Genomic DNA, 21,361 nt, shown 5'->3' with positions numbered 1-21,361 from the left:
AAGCAGCCAAGTCTATTACCACCTATTACAACAAGCTAAGCCAAAATGTCCTAAGGCACCTGGACCAGGAAAGAGGCAGAGAATGCAAACATCTCAGTCAGTTTTCAAATTCTTTATTACTGTGAACCCAAAGCCACTGATAACTAGAACAATCCAGTAAGACAGAGACAGCAGCCGTTGAAAGTAAAATACAGATTGTAAATCTGAATAAAAGCTTTAAAAACGACCCAGATGGGGACAGTTGTTGTTAGGAAATCCTCTTTGTCACCCGGGTACATTATGCAAAGCCACGGGTTTGCAAACTGGTACAAGGGCTGAGGGGAGACAGCTTGACTTTGGTGTGGGCCAGAGGATGGCTTCATGCTGTGGTGCAGAGGCTGTGGGGAGGGATGGGGACAGGAACCTGATGGTCAGAAGCTGGCAACAGGGGCCCCAGTTTGGGCTGAATCAGCTCTGCCTCTGCAGTAGGGTCTTTTGTGGGTGCTACCGGGGCAGAAGGCAGTGACTGGGTGCTCTGGGGGAAGTGAAGGGGCAGCAATGAAATATAAATCCAGGTTCCCCGACTGCAGCCATGACGGGAGGCCAGGACTTCCCAGGGTCAACTGCAGCACCGGCCAGAGTGTGGCCCCTTCCCAGGGCCACACAGGAGTGACTGCAGGGCTGGCTCCCCGACTGAGAGGCCAGTTCAGGGGTTCACACAGCTCAGTGACACTCACTCACAATGTGTCTAGTGAAGAGGAGGGACCTCTCCTAATTGAGTTCTCCCAAAAAAATAGTAAATCTCAAGGTAACAAAATAATCGAATACACATGGCATCTGGGGCTCTGACTCAAGGATTACCTATGTTATTAACAAAATTACATTGTTCATTATATATTTTTTGGAGCTTACATTTTTATTAATAGTAATTCATGTACAGGACAAATATCTCTATTTTCCATATTGCTAAGAAATATACTGTTTTTGCTGTGAACTTTCCCAAGACATTTCTTTTGTGCCCATTTAGTCTTAGAGTGTTATCTTGTGCGATTGTTAAAACCCTGTTTTATTCCCAGTATGTTTTTCATAAACCAAAACCAGGGCTTTTGTTAAAAAGTTAAATATTTTCTCTTATTAATTCTGTATCAGAATATTTACAGTTGAGGGAAAACTCTTTTGCCTGAAGTGTAAAATGGCTAACAATGGTAAATGATACAGTTCACTTACAGTTTACAAAAAAGGTTTACCAGATAGACAATAAATACAACAAGCACTTGGGAAAACCCTCTGAATGAAGGCCTAGGGCCATCATGTGCGTCTGTTGCAAGGGTCTGGTTAAGAAAAGGCCAGATTTGAAAATGTACTGTCAAGAAGCAAGCAAACCAATGGCGGGCATTCTCGAGGAGGATTACAGGGTATCCTTCTGGAGTGACTAAGAGCAGCAAACCCCCCGCAGGAGTACTAATCCAAGTCCTTTACTCGGCGACAGATTTCTTCTGTGAAGTCAGAGCACTTTGCGTTGCCTCCCAGGTCTTTTGTTAAGCTCTGAGAAAAGGAAAAGGCAAAAATAAACATCCATCCCCACACTAAATCAAAGCGAGGATATTTTTACTTAAAGCACTCAGTGGAATAGGAACTGAGCAAGGTACCTGCCTCCTGACTTCAAAGGGAGGTCCCAATACACACTATCTACTTACCACAGGAGGCTTGGGGACACCCCATGAGCTGTGTACCCTAAACACTCCCAAGTCAGGCAAGATGGCGCACTGCTACAATCCCAGCACTGAGAGGCTGAGGCAGCAAGATTCTTTCAAGTTCAAAGCCGGCCTGGTCTATACATCGAGTTCCAGGCCACTGAGGACTAGACAGCAAGACCCTGTCTCAAAACAACACTGTGTACAGAAACCATGGCAATGGCTGTTCCAGTAAGGGGAATGTCTTTATTGTGGATAAGAAAAGGTATCCAGAGGAATCTGGAAGACTCCAAAGCAGAGAAAAAAGGAAACATAGTGGACATGGCCAGGGTTATCTTCGAGAGAAGTGAAAGAGCAGGAGAGAAGAGTGAGCAGTGTGACCGGATGCTGCGGGCCGCAGGAATATCATAAGAACTCAGCTGGTTATGGCAAAGTCACTACCTGGAGGAATCATGGAATTCCTCCAGAGGAAGCCAAATCCCAAGGAGTTTTTGGTGTTATTTGGCTTGTTATATATCAGCTGTATTCTGTTATGAAAATCATGTGTGCCTTCATAGTTTTCCCAATTGACTCTTCCCTAAGAAGGGCTAACAGTGTAGACTGAGCACTCTCTGGACATACACATTCCAGGTATTTGGAGAACAGCCTCAGGAAAGGCTTTCTCTGCAATCAGATATCTCCCCTAGCCACTTTCAAGGACTAAAGGAGACATCACCCAGGTGGTCACCCAATTTCCGAGGATTAACAGTGATAACAACCCACAGGCGAGTCTCCTGACTTAAGGTAAATTCCACAAGGGGACACCGCCTAGGTCAGGTAGACATTAAGTAATAGCTTTACACAATTTAGCTCAGACCCCTCCTTTCTTACAGCCTTACTAACTTTATAGACCTCTAACTACTTACCTAACCACTTCTAGGAATATTTAGATAACCTTCTGTGCTAACAGCTATGCTCAGCCAGAACTCCCAGTTCAAGCCTCCCTGTAATTATCATTATTGGTAGCATCCGGCCAGGTCCATCACCGGATAGAGGAAAGTACCTTATCAGAGATACCTCTGTACTCTCTAAGAACAGACTTAAGCATCCAGGTTACCTGTTTGAGAAGGCCTGGCGGATGTGTCAATTAAGCCTATTCTTATCACCCCTCCATTTGACCCTGGAAGCCTGGCTTTGCACTGCTAAGGAAATACTGCTTGTAAGTGTATATATACCAGAACTCCCAGGGCAGGAGAGGACAGAGAAGAGAGAAGAGAATGGAAGAACTAGATGGGTAAGAACTTGAGAGGAACGAACTGAGATGGGAAAGAACTAGATTGAAGAGCTAAAAGAGAGGACTAGAGGAATGAGATGGAAGATGAGGAAGAGCCAGATGGGGAAGAACAAGATGAGGAAGAGCCAGATGAGAGAGAAGGAGACGGGAGAGGAGCTGATAGGGGAAAGAACTAGATAGATGAGAACCTAGAAGGGACAGAGCTAGATGAAGGAATTAAGATAGAACATAGAGGGGACAGTAGATAAATATAGAGAGAAATCAGGCAAGAAAGGAGCTAGACATGAGAACAGAACTGAAGCTGTGTATAAAGGATGTTATGCCAGAGGAATTAAAGCAAGTGGACTATAGAACTCGGTGTGCTGAGATTATATTTCCTGATAATAGTCCTCGCCGTTAGTAGTTCTCTCTCCTGAGCCCCTGGGATGTATAATATTAAGGCTGGTCCCTTTAATATTATACAAGAACGGGATGGCGGGGGCAGGGACGAAATGGTGTCTGGGAGGAGGGAAGCCTGGGGAGGCGGGAAGGGCCAGGATGCCATGGGAGGGCTTTGATAGGCAGCCACAGGAGCATGTCAGTGGAGAGCCACAGGTCCTTCCTGCCAGAGGCAAGAGAGATGACTCTGGGGAGAAAAATTTCACAAGTTCCCAAGGGATGCTGGGTTTTATCTAACCACCCAAAGTCCTTCAATAGTCCAGTCAAGCTCATTTCTGGACAGACAGACAGACTGCCGGAGACCTAACAGACGCCTCTCAAGGATAAGGCCTTTCTAAGGAGCAGGGAAGTTCTCCAGAATTTACTCTTGGTTCAAACTACTGACCGAGAAGATACTGGTTGGTTATGGATAGTTACATGAAAGCAAATCTAAGCATAAAGTCTTTGGGGAAATTTTAAAGCTCAAAAAAAAATTCTAAGACATGTTCTGATCAATTTTGGTATTTGGAGGCAAACAGCATGAAAATATTCACACAGCCAACTCCTAACTTTTCTCTTTAGAAGTCTCTAGTGTGACCAGTCTGTTTCTACCGACTCATTTCCTCTTTACTGCAAACAGGAGTCAGTATACAGAATTCTCCTATAGCATGCTGCAGAACTAAGAGACCCTGTGTAAGTCAGGATCTTTCTGCTCGGCTCTAGACTATTATTTCCCAAACACAGGCTCTGTATAAACAACAAGATCACGTGCCTGCTAAAGTGATGTCAAGCTGTTAAAAATATGTTTGCAGTCCTTATATGTTGGCCATAAGTAATCCTAAGTTGTAACTTTGAGAAGGGCCAGCTTTTAGGCACTATGTTAAGAATACCTGACCAGGTCACAAGCTAACCCCAGTCCAGCGGGGTGCATCTGTGCCTTTCTCAGGCTCGCATGTTCTTTCCACTGCATACTGCTGTCCATCAGTGCCTCTTAATTCTTTCAGGGGAAATATCTGGATCTTCCCCCAGAAAAATGCATACATGTGCACATGCCTTCCTTAAGTTTAATCAGGGAAATCAGGGAGTCCACTTTAAGAATCTCCATTTAACATCAAGTCTTTCAAGGCTGTTTCCATCCCACAGAAGAAACACAATCTGCCCAGTTTACAGTGGTCTAGATTACAGATACCTTTCCATCCTTAATTGTAGCAAAACATGCAGCCTCGATTTTGGCTGCATGGTCAAAAAGTCCCATGTGGCGCAGCATCATCACGGCACTAAGCAGGAGGGCAGTGGGATTGGCCATGTCCTTGCCCGCAATGTCCGGGGCTGTTCCATGAACCTATGATGGCATAAGACGACAGCATCAACTTTGGGGGATGGGGGTGGATAGGAACAGGCAGCCCAGCCCTCCCTGATCTTCGCATGCGCCCAGCATGTACCAAGTTCTAGGCTCAATCCACAACACCAACAAAAAGGAAAAGACAACGCAGCCTTCCAGAGAAGCCGAGGTCTCCATCCTCCTCTTTCTTTGCCAACAACAAAAAATATTTATTGAAATCTGATGTATGCCATTCATTGACACAGATCTTAGAAATAAAATGAAGCTGGGAAACAATGAAAAGCTAATTTTTGAGTGTAAAAATAGGGGCCCAAGCTAGGGAGATGTCTGGGTGAGGAAAAGCACTCGATGTTTGAGTTCACATCTCCAGAACCCACGGAAAAGCTGAGCACGTAGAGAAGCAGCTACAATCCCAATCTCCAATGGAGAGACGGGGTGGAGACAGTGGAACCCCAGGGAGGGAGTACATGGACTAGCAAGCCTGGTGTTTGCAGCAGAAAAACAAGAGATCCTGTCTCAAAAGAGGTGCAAAGGACCAACACTCTGACCTCCACATACACAAGCACTGGCACACACATGCCTACAGAGAGAGAGAGAGAGTGTGTGTGTGTGTGTGTGTGTCTATCTGTCCGTCTGTCATACATACACCATATACATTCAGCATACCCATACACACAAACAATTGTGGGTCAATAATATTTTCCAGGCTGGAGAGATGGCTCAGAGATTAAGAGCACTGGCTGCTCTTCCAGAGGTCCTGAGTTCAATTCCCAGTACCCACATGGCAGCTCACAACTGTCTATAACTCCAGTTCCATGGGATTAGACACTCTCACACAAACACAACAATGCAAAGAAAAAAGTAAAAATAAATAAATCATTTATAGATAGACAGACAGACAGACAGAAAAAGCTGGGCATGGTGACACATGACTTTAATGTCAGCACTCAGGGAAACGGAGGTAGATGGATCTTTGAATTTGAAGCCAGCCTAGTCTACATAGCAAATTCTATGTCAGACATGTTTTGAGACCCTGTCCCAAAAATTAAAACAAATACAATAAAAAAACAAGTCTAATTTCCCAGACAACGTTGAAAACTGCAGTTGAGAGCCCGTGTGTGCACTACAGTGCACCCAGCAATGGGCTGACTGCTACTCTCAGCTGCATGGGTACAGACGTGGGCAGAACGCTCCGTGAAGCCAAGGCCTTTCCAGAGCAGGTACAAACTGGCTAAGGAGAGGAGGGGGTGCAGAACGGAGAACAAGGGGCAGGACCAAGTGGATGAAGGTTCTAGCTGGCCATCAACTCTAGGACTCAGGCTTCTGGAGAGGACTCAAGCTAGACCGACAGGAAATGGTGGCCTGAGGTGGGGGTCTGGAGAAACTGAAAGCCAGGAATGATGGTACACACCTATAACCCCAACTCCAGGGGCGGAGGCAGGAGGATCATGAGTCTGCTGCCCAGCCTGGGCTCTACAATGAGACATGAATTCTGTGTAGGTGTCAGGGTCCTTACCGATTCAAAGATGGCGACACCGTTGGCTCCAATATTGCCACTTGGAGTCACACCAAGACCTCCAATCAGACCTGCACACAGATCACTGAGGACAGGAAAGGACATTGTGAAAAACAAAGCAATTCACCTAGCACTCCCTAGTGTTTAAGTATGATGCTCCACTAGAGCAGATGGAGCAGAGTTCCTTGGAGAAGTGGTTCATTCCAGGCCTCAGGGTCTGAAATGCATATGAGCCTGGAGCAGCTTACTGTGCCAGAGTAAGGCAAGGCTCGAAAGGCAAAGAGCAGGCCCAGCCCAGGACACAGAAGCCATGGAATGGAGGCGCCGAGCCCAGTCAGGACAACCTGAGCCAGTGAGGAGCTCACCAGTGACTGAAAGAGAAGCCAGGAGTACACGCGCTGCTGCAGACAACTGGCCACACAGCTGAGACCCTCCTCAAAGATTCAAACGAATGACATTTAAAAACAGCACAATTTCCTGATAACGTGCAGAGCTCCAGAGTTAAAAGTCTACGTGCAGACTCTGAGAAGGAAAGCTGTGGGAAAACTTCCCAACAGAACACCATGCACGAAATGTAGAAGAATGGGCTCCGAAAGTCAACATTTCCCAACATCCCGTGGGGGAGGAGGGGAAGAATGCTGGAGAAAGGGCTTGCACGATGCCACCATGTGAGGACGGAGGGTCTCAGTACAGGGGCTTCCTTGTACCATTACTGTGAGACGTTTGTCACTCTGAGATTGTGTCAACAGTGACTGGGCTGGGGTGAAGCTCCACGACAGCTCAGCACAAAGGGGCAAGGAGAGGGGACACTGTGATAATGACACCAATCTACCAGCTGTGCATGTAACCAAACACACTGAAGTGACACTGAATTCAGTTCATCTTCTGTTTACAAATACAAAAAGATAGAGTAATTTATAATACATTACTGAAAGCATAAAGCCACGGTTCGATTTAGGATGTTTAAGTATAAACTATAGCTCCAAAGTAAAAAGGGCACAGTCAGACTTACCTAAGGATGTCTCCATATAAATTTGGCATGACGAGAACATCAAATTGGGATGGGTCTTGTACCATCTACAAGGAATACAGTTGTGCATTTAGCAACCATATCTGCACACCATGGATACACAGTATGCACCATGAAAAGCAACCAGTAAGCGTCAATGCATACTTACATTTAAACATACGGTATCAAGGTACATCTCATTAAATTTAATATCTTTACAGTTCTCTGCAACTTCTCTGCATTTTTGCAGAAAAAGCCCATCTGACATCCGCCTGTATTTAATAAAACACACAGGTAAATAGTTTAAAATGAAGACTTGCAGCAAGCGAAGAATCAAATCAAAGTTCAAGAAAGTTGAGTTCCAAAGGGGCTGGAAGATGAAGTCAGTGAAGTGCTCAAAGGCCGGGGTTCGGATCCCTAGCACCCACAGAAACACTGCAATACCATGCTGGGGATGCAGACAAGAGGAGCCCCAGAACCCACAGGACAGACAGTCTGGCCAAGCAGTGAGCTCCAGGCCAATGAGACATGGTTCCTAGGGACCACACACATGTCCACCAATACACGCACGCATGCACGCACGCACGCTCACCCACACCTAAAAGAAAAGCCCAGTGCGGTGGCACGTGCCTTTAATGGCAGCACTAGGGGGCAGAGGTGGTGAATATCTGTGAGTTCCAAGCCAGATAGGTTTGTAGAGTAGGACCTGGCCTCAAAAACCAAATAAAATAGACAAATAAGTTAAGTTCCAGGATACAAAATATCCGATTTCAATTACAGTAGAACTATTTCTAGGGCAGTTAGTAAATTGGGAGTTGGAAAGTTTTCAGATCCTTACAGGTGCACAAAATGTAAAAACAGGACAGTTGGCTCACCATAGAGAAGGCTAGATTTGTGTAGTATTATCCACCAAGAACCAAGAAATGATTAAATTATTTTTGTTTGGTTGGACCTTTTATTTTTTTAAAGACAGGGTCTCATGCAGTTCAGGATGGCCTTGAACTTGGTGTGTAGCTGACATTGGCCTTAAATGCCAAGTGCTGGGATTACAGGTACACGTGACCCGGTCCCCAGCTCATATGAACATTGCTTTAGGAGGGTAACTGTTAGTTAAATGGCTTCCTACTGTGCAGGTTCAGTCCTTTCTTAGGTTTGGAAAGTCATGTCTGTCCAGTCAGAGGAGCCTTTAATAGACGGGGCCCAAGAACTGAACTGTCAGAGAAACACTCTGACAGGATCTGCTCTATTTTAAGCCCCGAGCTCACAGCACTTCAGAACACTCCTGCTCTCCCACTTGGGAAACATGAACTGCGTGTCCTCTGCAACCTAATGTCTTCTCCAGCTAGCTTCCTTCCCATACCTCAGCCTCTCTCTCTCTCTCTCTCTTTTTTTTTTCTGGAGCTGAGGACCGAACCCAGGGCCTTGCACTTGCTAGGCAAGCGCTCTACCACTGAGCTAAATCCCCAACCCCTCCTCAGCCCCTCTTAACACCAAAGGAGAAAACGCCACTCTGCTTAGTACAACGCTCTTTTCTGAACTCTGGGGCTCAGAGGAGGCTGGAGATTGAGTCCTGGAAGCCCATCCCCCAGGCAAAGCCAGTCTCCCCACCCCCCCTCGGGCCTCACATGATGTTGGCTTTGTGCACAGCCGTGACGTTGCTGCGGTGGTTGTTCCGAGCATACTCGAAGGCAAACTCAGCAATGCGCTTGCTCGCCTCCTCCGTGATGAGCTTGATGCTCTGTACAACTCCATCAACGATCTGAAAGAGAGGAAGCCCTGCTTCAGTGGAAGAGGTGGTATGGCAACAGTTTGGTACCAGCCAGCTCCAGAGTATAGGCCACATTATTGTGGCAGGCCGCGCAGTCAGTGTTAACTCCAGCCCCACGAGACAGGCATCAGAGCTTTGCTGTAAGGAGATGGCTAGCAGCCACGGACATACCTGTGGAGTGGGATTCCTACATACTTATACCCAAAGTACACCAGGCCAGGTTCTTCCTCTCACCTAGTCAGCCAGAGACCCACAGCACCAAACACCCACCAACTTCGGCTCCCCCCAGAGGTGACACTGAATCTGTCTTTCGGAGATATTTCCAACTGAGAATTTGAACAACTGCCTCAATTGCACAGAAGGAAATCCCATAGGGAATACGAATCTCTGAGCCAGGTGTGGTGGTACACACCTTTAATCCCAGCACCAGAAAGGCAAAGGCAGGCGGAGCTCAGTGAGTTGGAGGCCAGCCTGGTCTACACAGTGAGGTCTAGGACAACCTAGACTATGTAGAGACCCTGTGTCAAAATACACACACACACACACACACACACACACACACACACACAAAGCACCTCCCAAAACATCAACAACAAAGAACCTTCCCCCTGAACAAAGAAAAACAAAACAAAAGCTCTGAGATGAACATACCACATGCTCAATCCCACTGTACTCCCCTTCCGTGTTCTCCCGGATGGTGACAATATTTACATCCGTGTAAGGGGTTTTATAACCTTCGATTGAGACGCATGGCCGGACGTTGGCATAAAGGTCAAATGTCTTTCGGAGCAATAGGTTCATAGACGGATGGCCAGCTGCTATTGGGGTCTTGAGTGGGCCTGTGAGAAAGAACAGTCAGACGACAGCAGCACACACTCGGTCTCACGGGGAACCCACTAACCCACCTGGCTCCTGTAAAACGTGGTCGCCTTCAGCTGCACCCCTCCCTCTCCCAAGAGGAGGAACACATCCTCGACCTGCATTTCCTGTCTTGAGACCTTCTGAGGAGCAATCACTGCTTTGGGTGCTTAGCATCCACTAAGCCTCACTGCCCATAAGGGACACAAAGGAAAGAAAAAAACCAAACAATCCCAGGGAAAGAACTTGACCTAAGCTTACCAGCCAGGGGCTTACAAAACATAGATGTGAACATGGTTTAAAGCTTGCTCCAAATTTCAATCTGTCACATGCTAATTATTCTGAATCATGGCCTTAAGTATGTACAAAAACATTAAAAATCTGACTAGATGTAAATGGAGTTAAAATAACAGACACAGTAAAGTTGGTATTGGCCAGCAATACTTTAATGTTTTTACTAGAGTTTTAAAACAAATGTCCCAAATAAGAAATAACCATCTCAGGCCAAGAATATAGTTCCATGGTAGAGCAAATAAAGAAAGCATCTAGAGATGCTTGCCTGTAATTCCAGCACAAGGATCTCAAGTTTAAAGCTAACCTTGGGCACAAAGCAAGTTCTAGGCCAGCTGGGCTATACTGTGAGACCCAGTCTCCCAAACACAAAACATTCACTAGATAAAGTACCTTAGCACAGGTGATACTTCACAAAAGGAAGTCTTTACTTCTGATAGACTGTCAGGCTGGATGTGGCTGACATGCACGCACGCCCTCTCAATTAGAATGCCTGGGGGCAACCATAACCTCCTCTCCACTGTACCTTTCAAGCCCATCTTGTTCTTATCCATGGATTCTTTGGCTTCTGGAGGGATCATCCACTTCCCTCCTGGTCCTTGAATGGCAGTGACATTCCGCTCCTCCCACTGAATAGGGGCCTAGAAGCCACACAATAGCACAGTGAACTGGACAGACTTGAATGGCTCTGGCAATGATGGTTCATCAAGACTGGATGCAGCTAGTAAAAACATGTACCATAGGTCTGAAAGCCCCTGACATGCTGTAAGTGATAGTCACTAGTGTGCCCAAGGGATCCTCTGCACTTCCCTGGCCCAGTCACACATCCAGCTGCCAACTGCTCATTTATTTTTTCACAAGGACTCTTGAGGTGGCTATAATTAGATTAGCATAAGAAGTAGATATAAGGTTCATAGAATGATTCATACCACAGATATGTGGATGAGCCTTGAAAACATACTGCTAAGGGCAAAAAGTCTACCAGAAAAGATCATGTAAGTCTGTTGATATGAATAGGTTTTATTAAATCTATAAAGAGAAAGCAAATGACTGGCTGGGGCCAGGTGTGGAGCAGACCCAAGAGTGACTGCTATGCATTATGGGATCTCTTTTTTAGTGATAAAACTGTTCTAAATTAGACAGTGTGGTGGCTACATAACTCTGAATATACTAAAAATCACTGGGCTGTATTGTACGGTTATTCGTGGATACTTTTTTACTGTCACCATGAATGTGTGGAGGTCAGAGGTCCACTCTGGTGTTGGTTCTCACCTTCCACCTTGTTAGAGACAGGGTCTCTTGCTGTTTGCTGCTGCACATGCCAGGCTAGCCAGGGGACTCGATCTCTGCGTCCCATCTTGCAATAGGAGCATTGGGATTACAGACAAATGCTACCGCATCCAGCTTTACATGGGAGCTGGGGATCTGAACTCAGGTCCTCACACTTGTACAGCACTTTCTCCGGAGCCACCTCCCCAGCCCTTATTTGAATAGGATGTGATTATACCTTAGTAAAGCTGTCTAAAGAACAAGGCACACCTAGGAAGGTGCTGTTTAAAGCATAAACTCACATTCCTTTCTTTCTCCCTCCACCCGTCAGATGAGAACTGACATCTGACAACCAGCACACACACTGTCTGCACAGAACTAGACAGACAAGTACAGAAAAAGATGTGGACCCTGTTTACAAGGAGCGTACAAGTATTATCTCACCTGCAGGAATTTCCATTAGAAACTCACATAGGAAAAAAAAAAGAGTTCCTAAAATTTCAATAAATGTTTCATTCTTTAACTCATGGCTATTGTTTTACACTCGGCAGTTGTAAAAACAATGAAAACCGACGTTACAGTCCAAATGTTCTAAGTCCCCCAAACAAAAATGTTTTAAGATATCTCCCTTAATTGAAAGCTGGGCTGCAGGAATAATAATATCCCATTCTTGATGACAATACCACAACAGAAAAAAAAATTAATTCTCTCAAGGAGCTGGGGCATAATTCAGTGATAAGGATGAACGCTTAGCATGTGCAGAGCCAAGTTTAATCTCTAACACACCAAAACTGTAATACATGAAAAAGCTTCTTTCAGAAAATGATTACGTAATAAATAATGGATGCCAATGTGGTAGTTTCAACCATCCACAATGGCAGCGGCAGATAGTGCTGAGACATGTATCACCAAAGCGACAATCATCCAGCACTCAGGAGGCAGAGCCAAGAGGAACACTGCAGACTCAAGGCCAGCCTGAGCTGCACACTGAGTTCTAAACCAGTCTAGGCTTCAGAGCAAGACTCTGTCTCCAAGGCAACCAAGGTTAGAGAGATGGTTCCGGGCTTAGATCATTTGTTGCTCTTGCAGAGGACCCAGAGTTAACTTCCTATAGTCACATGATGGCTCACAACCATCTGTAACTTCAGTTCTGGGGACCTGGCATCCTCTCCTGGCCTCTACACACACCAGGCATGCATGTGGTACATATACATACATGCAGGCAAAACATTTATGTACAAAACAAAATAAATCTTAAAAAAGGTAAATAAATAAAACAACTACCTTGTTTTTGGAGATGGTTTCACTAGGTAGCCCTGGTTGGCCTTGAACTAAGAGATTTGCCTGTCTCTGCCTCCCAAATGCTGGGATTAAGGCCTGTACAACCTAACTCATGTTTGAAATTTTATTCATTCATTCATTTATTTGGGTGCACATATATGTGTTCCTATGTGTGTGGAGGGGTGGGTGGGTGCCACAGTAGAGGTGGCAGTCAGAGGACAACTTTAGAGAGTAGGTTTTTCTCTCTCCCCACGCGGAGCTGGTGACTGAACACAGGTCATCAGGCTGAGCCATCTCACAAGCCCTGATTTTTTTTCAAATAGAAAATCTGTGGAGATTATTTAACAACAAACCCCACAAACCATATAGAAACTTAAAACAATTCACTTCTGCTGAGATGGTCTCTGTGGAGTATCTTTAAGAGAATTTTAAAAACACTTACTTTTGCAGCATCAAAAATCTTCATAACTGAGGCCGAGATTTCTGGGCCAATTCCATCTCCTGGAATTAAAGTTACTGTCTGAACCTGAGTAGGAAAAAAATCATCAAAGAAAACAGTAAGAATTGATTTTCAATTTTGTTTTTAAAGAGAGTATCACTCACAGAGAAACTCACTTCCCAGGTATGTTGGAAAGACCCAAATGCTTGAAAGAAACAACACACCTCCCGCTGCGATCACCACAGTGGAGGAGAAACCGCTCCACAATGCTCACGTCTCTGCTCTCCAGAGTTTGCTACTTCAACAGTAACGCAAATGATGCTCTTCAATCAGACAACAATAAACTACCAAGTACTCTTCCTGACTTGTATTTCTGTTCAGACAAACTTCAACTCTAACTAATTCAAGTCTGTAAATCCCAAGAGAGCAAAACATTTCGGCATTGTTCTCTCACTGCTGTTCGGGGTCTGCACGAAAGCCCCAGCTATACGGTCTGTGGAACCCTGGGAGGGTCTCGGGAAACTCCAACAGAATTTTAGAGGCCTGTTTTAATCCCACAAGAAAATCAGACTCCATCTCTAGAGGGCTTCCACCTTTCTTAGTTCCTCTATAAAACTGCTCCTTCATGTGGTCTAAGTGAGCGTGGGATGGCATCAGCAACCAAGACCACGATCAGACCCGCAAGGCCCCAGTTAGAATGACAGTGAGGGTGTCTTGGGTGTAACACCGGTTACATTCATCCCAAATGCTCTGGACAACAGTGAGCGGGCATCTCGAACAATGAGTGAGACGGGTCAGGAGAGATGAGAGGGTTAGATAGCTCATTCAGACCCCTCACTGGGAACTGCATTTTACCTGCTGTACTTGCTTCAACTACATATTTTTATAAAAAATCACTAATTAAGGGGGAAGACTGAGACAAATATGATAAAATACACTGTACACGTGTATGACATTCTCAAAGAATTAATGAAAATATTATGTATGTTTTAAATCATAAATTCATTTTTTAATCACTAATTCAACTTTCCCTCGTCCTCTGCCTTACAATGACACCTGGACAGGTTGACTAACTATTTCTCCAGTTTTACATACAGTTGAATCGATCTTTTTTTTAAATTAATATATCCTCTTAATCTTTTGAAAATAACCTCATCAACCAGGCTAATATATTTATAAAAATCAGTAGCCTAAAGATTAAATAACAGCAGAGAACCATAATCGTCTCACCCATTTCCAGGTGTGCTGGTTTTTTCTTCTTGTGTTCACTTTGGTGTTGAGGGTGGAATTCAGGGCCATGTGTATGCTAGGCAAATGCTCCGCACACAGCGACCTCTCCGGCCCTTCTTGTGTTGTATTCTGAGAAAGGTTTCATGTTTCCCCAGGCTTTCCACTCTCTCTGGAGCCCAGCAGGCCCTGCACTTTTTTTGACCCTCCTGCCTCAGCCTCCTGAGTGGCTGAGATCACAGACCCATACCATCAAGTCCAGTTTCAGAATGGCTTTGAAATGTTGGCTTGGTTATTCTTGAACTTGAAATGAAAGCCTTATTCTATATTTTTAAAAATTTGTATTAGTTCTTTGAGAATTCCATAGAATGTGTTTTGGTCATATTCACCTCCCTCCCCTAATCTCCCAGATCTACCCCTGCCTTCCCCACCCATCCAACTTTGTGTCCTTTGTCTTCTTTTTCACCCATCAAGACCAATTTGTATTGCTCAAATATTCTAGGATCCGTGGACTTCAGTGAGCATGGTCATCTGACCAGGGCCTATAACCTAATCAGAGAAGACTGACTCTCTGTCTCCCAGCAGCTAATAACTGCCAATCACTCCACAGCTAGAGGTAGGTTTTGTGCCCAACACCCCTTCCATGCTAGGATTTGGTCTGGTTTGGGCTTTTGCACTGGTCTTGTGCATGCATTCAGCTGCTCTAGCTCCTATCTGCATTTCTGGCATAAGCAGGGTCAAAGACTCCTTATTCCTGTTCTCCTACACGTGACGTCATCCGAGAAGCTACTTTTCCTCTCCAGTACAGATACAAACAGTCTCATCAATTCCTTACGGCATAAAATGTGGGAGTACAGGAATGAAGGAATTACAAAATCCAAATCAGAGTCTACGAAAGGGAAAAGAAGAATAAATAGGAAGTCACTGACACACAGTCTTGGAATGCTCCAAAAATGTGGCATCAGCTTTTCAAGCACAGAACTCTAAAGCCAGGAGTTCAAAAGCAGCAGATTTAATGGGCACTAGGTGACCCACTAGCAGGAGTCTGCAGACTGCATTCGGAAGTGAAGGCCTGTAGGCTCACAGACGCACAGGGCACCCACAGTTGGTGACCAATCCACTGTTTTTAGGGAAGCACAGAAAACAAAAATGCAAAGCAGATTTTTGAAGCTTCTCAACAATTCTCTCTCAACTTGCACTTGTTTCTGAAAAACAAAACCCTAGGTGTCTTAAGACACTAATGAGATTACAACATAGAGTGACAGCCTCGGGGTAACGTCTATTTTTATCATGGCTCCTTGAAGATATTAATGGGACAGGCTTACATAGCCAGATGTAACAGACTAAATAGGAAAATGACAAGAGATTTGTGTAATTGTCAGCCAATAATTTCAATATACATTAGAAGTGTGGCCAATTCCCTTTAGTGTTAAATAAATGAGGATGGAATGCTAAATAATAAACGTATTTGAGCATCTTTCTTGAGAAACTTCTAAAAGGAAAAATAAAAAGACATAATTATACTCACGCCACCAGCAAAGCCTCTCGTCACCTGTTTTGTATTGTGGAATGCACCCAGCAGCCGAGAGACCTGCATTGACACAACAGAAACGTCATGCACAGAATGAGAACACAAGTACACGGGACAAGTCATCTCTGATAGTTCTCTGGGGAGCTGGAAGAACTTGATTCTTTTTCTTTTTATTATTACTTTAAACTTGGAGACTTTTCAGGAATATTTTTCTCAACTACCATTAGCTCAATGTGGCTGACTTGAAACTGTAGAACTGAAGTCTGCACTTTTTCTTTCTTTGGGGGGTTTGTGCATGCATGTGTAATATATCAGTGTGTGTGTGCACGCGCGCGCGTTTGTGCATGCATGTGAAAGTCAGAGGCCCACAAGTGTCCTCCTCTTATCTTAGTTTTTGAGAAGGGTAAGCTCACCAAACCTGTAGCTCACCAATTCAGGAAGAACTGGCCAGTGAGCTACAGGGATCCTCCTGTCTCAGCCTCCTTAATGCTAGAATTACAGTCATGTGCCGCCACTCAGCCTTTTTTTAAAAAATTTATTTATTTTACATCCTTGCCACAAGTTCCCCCTCCCTCATCTACCCCAACCCCTCCTCCTCGTTCCCACCCACCCCCAATCCACTCCTCCTCCGTTTCTGTTCAGGAAAGGGCAGGTCTCCCATGAGTATCTACAAAACATGGCTTGTCACTGTCCAGCCTTTTTAATGTAGGTGCAGGAAATCTGAACTCAGTCATCATGCTTGCAAGACAAGCACTTTAGAGACTGAGCCCACCCCCCAAAGCACTTTACAGACAGACACACACACACACACACACAAGCACTTTACAGACACACACACACACACACACACACACACACACACACACACGTCTCAGCATTGAACTTTTTGGAAGTCTGAGGTTTTAAGTGTAAATTGTCAAAAGATTTTGAAGACAGAATGAAACTATATGTTTTTTTTGCCTTAAACCTTAGTTTCTCTCTAATGTTGTGGTTAGTTTGGTTAATGCTCTTGACCACCAGAGGATGCCATATGCTCTAAGAAAATTATCACCAGATTTAAAGCCAGCAGGGTCCTTAAGAAACCCAGAGCATGACTCCTCTCTGAACTTATTCTGTAGAATAGAGGGGCAGAGACCAGGGATTTGTCTAAGATCAAAGTGACCAATCAGCAAATTGCTGACTTCTTATTAAAAAGCCTTATTATAGAATTTTATGTATATGGGTATTTTTGTCTGCACATGTGTACCTGGTGCCCTGGGAGGCCAGAGAGGGAGTTAGATCTTCTGGAGCTAGAGTTGCAGATGGTTGTGAGCTACCACATTGGAAATGGAACCCAGGTCCTCTGGCAGTGCTCTTAACCACTGAGCCATCTCGTGAATATCCAATCAGCAAATTAGGAACAGATTTTGTGATCCCAGCTACTCAATAAACTGAGCAGGAGGTTCCAAGCTCAAAACCTGTCTGGACTCCAGGGTCTCCTCAAGACCAGCAAAGAGAACTCAGCAAGACCCTTTCTCGAAAAATCAGGAGGGCTGGGGACATAGTTCAGAGGCAGAAACACCTGCCTCGCATGTACCAGGCCCAGTACTGCCAAAAGGGGACAAAAGCAACCAGGTCCTCTGTGTCAGCCACAGACCAACTCTTCTGAGAATACTGTAACAGCTTATACTAAACCTCAGCTAGTTTACTCAGCACTATTTGATGTCGATGCCACACAGCATATTTTAATTATTTAGATCTTCTAGTAGTACAGGCAATAACTTTTACTTGTGCTGCTTGTTAATTTTTCTGAGACTACAGAAAGATATCTAAAAAAGGGAAAATAAAAGTCATCCCAACAATCCCACCACTCTAAGACATTAATACTAATACATTTTTTTCTAATAATCAATAGCATATGTACACATTTTAGAAGATATTTCAAACTCTAGCCAAGTGTCGTGGTGTACACCTTTAAGGCTAGCACTTGGGGAGCAGAGGTAGGTGGATTTCTCTGAGTTTGGAGGTTAGCCTGGTCTAGACAGTAAGTGCTAGGCCACATAGTGAGACCCTGTCTCAAAGAAAAAGTTTTCAAGAGCCGGGCAGTGGTGGCACACGCCTTTAATCCCAGCTCCGGAGGCAGAGGCAGGCGGATCTCTGTGAGTTTGAGGCCAGCCTGGGCTATAGAGTGAGTCCCAGGACAGGCTCCAAAGCTACACAGAGAAAGCCTGTCTTGAAAAACCAAAAAAAGAAAAGAGAAAAAGAAAAAGCTTTCAAATGAATAGCTCACTCCTTCTGAAATGGTACAAAGCCTTATTACAATAAAATCAACACAAATAATTGAGTACACAGACCAAAGTCACTCAAATCTGCTTAAAAAAAAAATGTAACTTTTTCAGGTTAGATACATGAGCAAAGAGACATTTGTTACACCCTGTCTTATTTTTACCAGGCCTCATGGCTGGAGTTTGTAAGCCCAGGTACTCGGGAGGATTGAACGTTTCAAGGCCTGCCAGCCTGGGGTGGGCTACAGAGTGAGTTTAAGGACAGCCTGGGTAATTTACTGAGACCTGACTGTAAAATTAAAAATGGAGGGAAAGAAAGGGGCTGAGGGTGCGGCTCAGTGGTAGAGTGCCTCCCTGGTACCAGGCTAAGCCCCCAACACCACAGCAATAAACAAACAAATATGCCAAGGCATGCAGGCCATCTTGGGCTTTGTCTGCTCCTGTATCTACACTGCCTGGTACACTTCCTGCCTCACAGTTGATACTCAGTAAATCCCTTCTCAAACAAGCCAGGCCACTCTCAATCCTATGCGTAGCTGAGGGTTCCCAGCCCAGCTTCCATGCCTGTAATGACTTCCTTCTAACAACCAGTATTTCCCATGTTCCCATTGCTCCTCTATGATCTTGCACAGAATAACACATTGACCAAGTCCATTCAAATAGAACTTTACATAAATTTTTAGCACACACACTGTCCTTTATAATATACTTTTGTGTCATTTTCCTCTATAAAACCTAAGGAGATGAGTTTTCAGGTGAGAGGGCTAGCCTTGGCTTCCTGAACTTGATTTCAGGCCCTAGACCACCTGAACCCTGCCTGTGGCTCCTCACTTCCTTTTTACCTTCATATTCCAACCTAAAAACAAGAGATATCACTGGGAAGTAGGGTGAGAAACTGGCTCTTCATAGTCTTTGGAGCCTGAAAAGCCTTTAAAACCCTCATTTTCTTGGTGGGAAATCTTTGATCTGCAAATGACCCTTTTATAAAGAAAGAAATAAAACCTTAAATGGAAACTGGGTGTGGTGGTTCACACCTAGAATTCCAACCCTTGGAAGGTAGGAAGATCAGGAGTTCAAGGTCAGCCTTAGCTACGGTCTCAGCTGGACTAGTTGAGACCAAAGCAGAAGCCTTAAATGGAAATCCTGTAAAGGAGCCACCCTGATGGAAACCCCAAATGCCACTCAGCGCTTCACCCTGCATTAGCCTCAGTAGCCCCTTCCCAGGCCCTAATCCCTAGAGAGAGAGACTGACCTAAAGGCTGGGCCACTCTGCCAAAGGTCACACAGGGAAATCATGTCCCGAGGGAACATCTTCTGACCCTACAGCCAATAATTTCTGAGCTCTTGTGAGTTTTTCTTGCAGAGCTAAAAGCAAAACCAATTTCCAGCACACTCTTCAGCAGGGTAGCTTTCTTTATCCTTCTCCTGAAGGCTGACTGTACCTACTAACGGTGGGTCAGGGACTGAGTGGAAGCCCGGACTTTAAAGGATGGACTTGCTGCTACACCTTTAAAAGGAAATGTGACCAAACAGCATCTCAAGCAAAAGGGGCTTTGAGGAAAGTGACAAGGTAGACTAGTTACTGAGCAAAAAGCCTAGTTACTGATGTCCAAGAAGCACTGTCTGCTTGACAATTGCCAAGATAGATACACTGATAGCTAAGAAAGCCCCAGGGTTTCCTGTCCTGCAAGGGCTAGGTGCTCTCATGCACACACAACTCGGTGACACAAGACATCTTACAGATGGGTTCACCAACATTAACTAATTTACTCAGGGCACACAGCTGGTCAATGGCATTGTCGGGATTTAAAACTAAGACCCCTAACTTGAATTATCAGTAAATAACAGTGTATCTCTGAACTTCTCTTTAAACTTACAAGAAAGTGGGGAGCAATACCAAGTTTATAAAAAAATTTGCACTGCTTATAGCAGATTTCTAGGGAACCACTCACTATAGCACCAGCTGACCTAAGGCCTGGTCAGTACTATATCCATAATAAGTGACCTTGGCCACTCGACAGGCAGAAGGGAAACGAAAATCAAAATACTTAGGTTTCTCTCCCAGATGACAATGACATCCTGTATGACCTTGAGTAAGTTTGTCTTTGGGGACAGGTCAGCTCCACCGGGAAACCAAAAGATTGCATATGTAACCTCAAGTGCCTTCCGCTCTGGTACCTGGGCTATCAAAGCGAGCTAGAGCGCCAGATCGCAGGGTTCCCAACCACGGGACGTGGAAGGACGATGCCGCGGTCTCCCTCTCTGAGTGTTCAGAGTGTAACTCCAAAGAGCATGATGCCCGGTGTCCTCTGAAGGGGAAATAGCTGCCGGGGCACCAGGCATCAGACTAGGAAGAGCTCCAAGAGGGAGAAAAAAAAATCTGGCGGGCAGGACCGCCGTGGGATTCCCTCACCTGGGAAAACCTCTCACTCCCTACCAGGTCAAAGCCTGAGGGGCCCGGGAGGGGCGACCTGGGCCGTGCCGCAGGGCTGCCCTGAGCCCGGCAGGTAACAGGGCCGCCGGGCCTGGGCGGCCACTCCGTGACCTTCCGGGGCTCCGCGCGAGGCCTGTGCTCCAGTCCTGGAGGAGTCTGGTAGGGACACCCGGAGCAGAGCCGGCCGCCTTGACCTTGACGCCGTCCCCGCCGAGGGCGCGGCTGTCCCGGCTCCGGGCTAGCCAGGCTCGGCGTGCTGGCCACACTCCCCGAAACTCGCCCCGCGGGCCGTGCGCCCCCCTCCACCAGCCCCGGGCGCTCGCCTCCGCCAGGCATGAGGAGGGATCACAGTCTGCCCCCGCGGCCCGCCCGCGTGTTTGCTGCCCTGTGGCGCTCACCTTGGACACCCACGCGGACCCAGCCATCGCGTCCACTTCCCTCACCGCGGCGACAGCGGCGACGCCAGGGCGCATGCGCGTAGCCGGCGGCCCCGAAGCCCGCCCCGCACGGCCCCACCCCGAGGCCCCGCGAGGCCCCGCCCCTAGCTCGGATCTGCGCGTCGCTCTCCCCTACAACCCCGACCCTCCTCTGCACAGCTGCCACTAGCTGGCCAATCACTGCCTCCATCTGCCGATGACGCAAGGAGCGGGCCCAGCTGCCACCCGGAAGCCCCCCCCCCTCCCCCAGCCCCTGCTTCATTCATTAAGTAGCTGTGTGGATGAGGTGTTTTGTTTCCCACCTATTAGGGGCCAATGAGCCTTCTATATTT

At 45.9% G+C, this 21,361-nt stretch overlaps 1 protein-coding gene across 2 annotated transcripts; it reads right to left on the bottom strand.

The window, feature by feature from the left end:
* Positions 1-97: 97 nt before the first annotated feature.
* Positions 98-21,134, bottom strand: Idh3a (isocitrate dehydrogenase (NAD(+)) 3 catalytic subunit alpha). 2 transcript variants are annotated; one of them, XM_006971582.4, is made up of 11 exons: positions 20,991-21,134; positions 15,892-15,954; positions 13,140-13,223; positions 10,674-10,788; positions 9,650-9,837; positions 8,856-8,989; positions 7,400-7,502; positions 7,234-7,298; positions 6,222-6,306; positions 4,553-4,705; positions 98-1,524 (listed from the first exon to the last, which is right to left on the bottom strand). In XM_006971582.4, the coding sequence occupies exons 1-11, from the start codon at positions 21,063-21,065 to the stop codon at positions 1,441-1,443; spliced, it is 1,149 nt and encodes a 382-aa protein (XP_006971644.1). In that variant the 5' UTR covers positions 21,066-21,134; the 3' UTR covers positions 98-1,440. The 2 variants fall into 2 exon arrangements, with proteins under 2 accessions (XP_006971644.1, XP_042136891.1); XM_042280957.2 differs by having other exon boundaries at positions 15,916-15,954; positions 20,991-21,110.
* Positions 21,135-21,361: the final 227 nt, after the last annotated feature.

Source organism: Peromyscus maniculatus, chromosome 7 (genome assembly GCF_049852395.1).
Source record: "Peromyscus maniculatus bairdii isolate BWxNUB_F1_BW_parent chromosome 7, HU_Pman_BW_mat_3.1, whole genome shotgun sequence".
In the NCBI taxonomy this organism is placed as follows: Eukaryota; Metazoa; Chordata; class Mammalia; order Rodentia; family Cricetidae; genus Peromyscus; species Peromyscus maniculatus.
Note: the sequence above shows the minus strand (reverse complement) of the source record. Positions and strands in the feature narration are given on the sequence as shown.

Coding starts and splice junctions, on each gene's coding strand:
- Idh3a (XM_006971582.4), bottom strand. CDS start 21,065: ATGCGCCCTGGCGTCGCCGCTGTCGCCGCGGTGAGGGAAGTGGACGCG. Junction 8,990..9,649: donor ACAGTGGGATTGAGCATGTG/GTATGTTCATCT, acceptor CCTCTCTTTCAG/ATCGTTGATGGAGTTGTACA. Junction 1,525..4,552: donor CTACAATTAAGGATGGAAAG/GTATCTGTAATC, acceptor TCCTTTTCTCAG/AGCTTAACAAAAGACCTGGG.